Genomic DNA, 4,660 nt, shown 5'->3' with positions numbered 1-4,660 from the left:
AGTAAGGGACCGTGTTGCCTTCCTCACCGCCTTGTCCATCTTTATGTAGGAGGCTATAAATTGTCGCATTGTTGGCTCCCTACTGGATGAAGGTGAACTACGCTGGGATGAAGTATACTGGGATGAAGTATGCTGGGATAAAGTGTGCTGGGATGAAATATACTGGGATGAAGTATGCTTTGAACCAACCAAAGGTAATGGGAATTCGATTTCAACTGCTAAACTACCGTCTTCACTGTTGATTACAATTGGTGGATTGAAATTGCGGTGCTGATTGCAATACTCGTGAAGTTGGCCATAAAAGGGCCAATTTATTGCGTTGTCAACGCCTTCCCCGTCTCTACATGTCGGCGGATTTCTGAGACGCTAAAAATAAAGTATTATTATTCTGTTATATTCAAAACAAATTCATTTTATTTTGTATCTTCCCAAGAAATTGAACCACCGTTTTTTAAGGGCACTCCAGAGTCATCATTAGATCCATATTGGTTACCAACCAGTCTGCAAAATAAAAATGTAATTTTTAATACATATTTAATGGCACATCATATTTAAATTAAAGGAAAAAGAAAACAGGAAATAAGCTAAAATAATATATTAAGATTATTTTACATATTATTAATAATATATATTAATATATTATAATATATTAATAAGGCTAATATATTTCAGAAATACAGGACTTATTAACATTAAATTACGTTAGTATTATTGTTAATGTATTAATAATTTGAACTTACTCCCAGCATTTTCAGCCGTATGTGGGCCTGAATGAAGCCTCCACCATTGCGTTACCCACTATAATTAGGAAATATATTATTAACATTTATATACGTAAAATATACGTAAATTGAATAAAATAAATACTTACATTTTTTATTATATACAAGCTTTTTTGACATTTTAATGTTATGTTGATGTGTAACAAAATTTTAGCTGCCGTATAATTCCATAATCTTGAATATGTTCAACACAAACACAATTATGCAAACGTCCGATTAGAGTATTTATTACTAACACTTTTTAGTTTCATCGTCTTGCTCCATTTGCAAATAAGCGTCTTTTAAATCTATTTTTGTAAACAGTTTGCCGTACCGAATAGTGTGAAATAAATTTTCGCGCAAAGGTAATGGATATTGTTCAACATCAATTTGTGGACTCACAGCAGCTTTAAAATCTGCACAAATACGAACCGAACCATCAGGTTTTTTGACTAACACGATAGGTGATGCCCATTCACTAAATTGCACTGGCTTTAATATTTCAGCATCTATTAACCGATTGATTTCTTGTTTAAACTGCGGTATTAATGCGAACAGTACTTGACGGCTTTAACATAATTTTGGTATAGCATTTTGTTTGAATTTTAATGATGCTTTAACATCTTTAATAGTGCCTAAAGCAGGCTTAAACAATTCAGAATAATTTTTAATTATTTCATTTTCCAATTTTGCTATTGTTCCCATACGATGAATTTCAAATCAAATTTGTTTTTCACCAAATCCATATAGGCTATGATTTGTTTTAATAAGTGTTAGACGATTTAAAATATTATACGTGGATTTTGTTAAGATTGAAACCGACACACCGCACCTGAATCTATTTGAAATGGAATTACTTTCATAAAACACAATTCCGATTTCATTATCGGTTTTTGTTTTGTGGGATGCATTGTTTTTGTGACTCTCTCCTCTTTTGTCAATACTGTAAATTTACACATTATCTACAGTGTGCGTATTGTTTTTGAAAGATTTTTTGTTGGGCTTTTGCTTTTTTACAGCTTGACAAACTGGAGATATACCTATGACCAATTTTCGCGAAATTATTACAGATTGCATTTTTATACTTGCATTCGTCTCGCGAGTAAGACACAAAATATCCCGAACACCTTTTAAACTTGTTAGTTATTTTATTAAAATTCCGACGTGAATTTTTTTTATCATTTTTTTCGCACACAATATTTATTGGTATATTGTTACCAAATTCTTGATTTTAAGCAGATTATCGCTGTGGAATGATTAAGAGATAAGTCTCAGGTTGTATATGTTGAGATAGAACTTCTACGTAGGCCTTTGGTAACGGCAAAGGCAATAATGTCTGTGGCTCATTTATTTTCTTGCGAGAATTTTTTCACTTGTTTTTTGTCACTTTTTTCGAATTTGCCGTTTATGTAGCATAAAAGACTCAGCATGCGAGAACGTTATGGTGTGATGAGAAGAACTGATGAAAATGGAACGTTAATTTTATATGTTAACTGATTATATTTAAATTTAAATTTAAAATATTTATTATAATTAAAATACTAAATATAATACAATATATATATTAAGTATATATGTGAGTATTCAAGTATATATGTGAGTATTATTCATTTTTTGTGTTGGCAATTAGGTTAGGTTAGGTTATACCGGTGATCCCTAGTGGATCCACTTAGGCCTATTGGCCCATTGTGATGCCGTATATAAATAATAAAAAAAAAACCTCAGTGTTTAAAACCACCTAGAACCTTTTGCGAAGCATAAAATGCTATCCTGTAACTGATCCAGGTCCTCAAGGAAGGGGGCTCCTAGAGTACTGAATCGCCGACGTGCATGAGCTGGACAAAAACACAACAGATGAGATGCGCTCTCATCGTCCTCCCCACAGCTACGACAGATTTAGTTGAAAGGAAGACCTAGTCTTCTAGCATGGTTCCCTAGCTTACAGTGCCCTGTAGTCAACCCTACCAGAAGACCAATGTCCTTGCGGGACATCTCAATTAGAGTTTTCGATTTCCTTTTATCGGAAAGTGGCCAGATTGCATACAGATGTCTACATATCGTTGAGTCTTCCCATGTTTTGTTAAAAGCATTAGTGCAGAAAGAACTCAATAACAATTTACATGATGTTAGCGATATGCCCAGATAGTCTAGGCATATCTAGAAGCACCCTTTCTGGCTAACTCGTCTGCTTTGCAATTTCCGAAAATATCCCTATGGCCGGGAACCCAGATTAGAGAAATATTGAGCTGCGTCGACATTTCGTTTAGAGATGTGTAGCAGTCAAGAACCGTCCTAGATGTAAATTGAAACGAACTCAAGGACTTTAATGCAGCTTAACTGTCTGATAGTATGTATATATTCCTGCCAAATATATCATCTACATTCAAACAAGCTATAGCTTCCCTGATGGCGACCACTTCCGCCTGGCAATTAACAAATCCAACTTATTTTTGGTGCTTTTTAATAATGTAAGCATCTCTTGAAATGTTTGGTTCTCCTTTTCATTTTGCTCAGTAATGAGGCGCTTAATTCTTTCGATCTCTGACAAGTAGGTGCCATCCTTGCTTTTTTAGGTTCCGGCGCTAATGACGGCGCTGGTTCTACTTGGTGTGTGGGCATTGGAGAACCAAAGTTGTTATCTACAATTTCTTCACTCTCACGAAACGTCACCTCAAAGAAATTTGATTGTATCCGCAAGCAAACAGAAATTGAAGAAGAAAACAGAAATTGATATTAATATGTAAAACAAAAACATGTATTTCTTTTATCGGAATGCCTGTTTGAGGGGTATTTTGATCACCATCCACTGCATGCTTTGAAAACAATGCTATCATCTCTTTATCCATTCCCTCAAGAGTTTTCGGCTCTTCACTACTCGAGTTTCTAGTTATATTTTATTTATTTTGTTAGTGATATATGTAGAATTAAATGAAATTAACATAACAAATAGCACTTGTATCGAAAGTACAAGTTTACAAGTGCAAATTTATTCACTTCAAATCACTTTTTCCATTGATCTGGGTTTTTATTGGATCCTCCAAAAGTATTTATTTCTTCAACACAGTTTTGACAAAAGTTTTCAGTATTTTTATGACTATCCGGGCCCGAAAATTAACCTCGAGCAATACAAATATTTTACTTTAGCAGCCCTAGTAATCAGTAGCGAGGCGTCAGCTTTTTGGTAAGGTGTTCACAATTTAATCAAAACAGAATTCCAACTATAACGTATTCCCCCTACTTCTAAGTTTTGTCCTTTCCACAAACAAATAGCGTACAAGACCAATAAAACAATTTATTTAACTGTTCGCAGCCTGTGATCCACTGGTTTTTATTTACCATAAAGCTGTAGCTGTAGGAAAACGACGACTTACCATAGATTTCGACACTTTTAGAACAGGTATCAAATTCTTCATATCTGGAGTTGGTTTATTCATTTTATGAATTAAAATCTTTTTTTCAGAATATCGTTTAAAAAAAGACATTGCATCAAATCTTTAATCACACATTTATCCATTTCTAAATATTATTTTTCACTTCAAATTTCTTTAATCTCTTACTTTACTTTTACCATTTTCTAGTATAAAATTGCAATAATGACTTTGTTTTGATTTATTTCCAACCTTTATATAAGAGTAAGAAACTCTCATGCATTCATTTACTCTTTTACTTTGTATTTACAATGCCCGGTTCAGTTTTTATACTGAACCATTTCCCCATATAAAACAGCAACCGTGACTTTGTATTTGCACGCTTTGTATAAACTTTTGGTTCAGTTTAGTGGAATGATCCTCTCGTCAAATGTAAAGCGATTTTCGCTTAGTCATTTCTTTTCTCTTTTGTATTTACTTTGCATAACATTGGAAATGCACTTTTTTTATTGATCCGCTTGCACGCGTTAA

The 4,660-nt window shown here is 33.6% G+C and overlaps 1 protein-coding gene across 1 annotated transcript; it reads right to left on the bottom strand.

Annotated features, from left to right (window-relative positions):
- Positions 1-1,013: 1,013 nt before the first annotated feature.
- LOC119667306 (uncharacterized protein K02A2.6-like) lies at positions 1,014-1,838 on the bottom strand. Its single transcript, XM_038076596.1, has 2 exons — positions 1,717-1,838; positions 1,014-1,329 (listed from the first exon to the last, which is right to left on the bottom strand). The coding sequence occupies exons 1-2, from the start codon at positions 1,836-1,838 to the stop codon at positions 1,014-1,016; spliced, it is 438 nt and encodes a 145-aa protein (XP_037932524.1).
- Between the last annotated feature and the right edge of the window lie 2,822 nt (positions 1,839-4,660).

The sequence above is a fragment of the Teleopsis dalmanni genome, chromosome 1 (assembly GCF_002237135.1).
Source record: "Teleopsis dalmanni isolate 2A chromosome 1, ASM223713v2, whole genome shotgun sequence".
In the NCBI taxonomy this organism is placed as follows: domain Eukaryota; kingdom Metazoa; phylum Arthropoda; class Insecta; order Diptera; family Diopsidae; genus Teleopsis; species Teleopsis dalmanni.
Note: the sequence above shows the minus strand (reverse complement) of the source record. Positions and strands in the feature narration are given on the sequence as shown.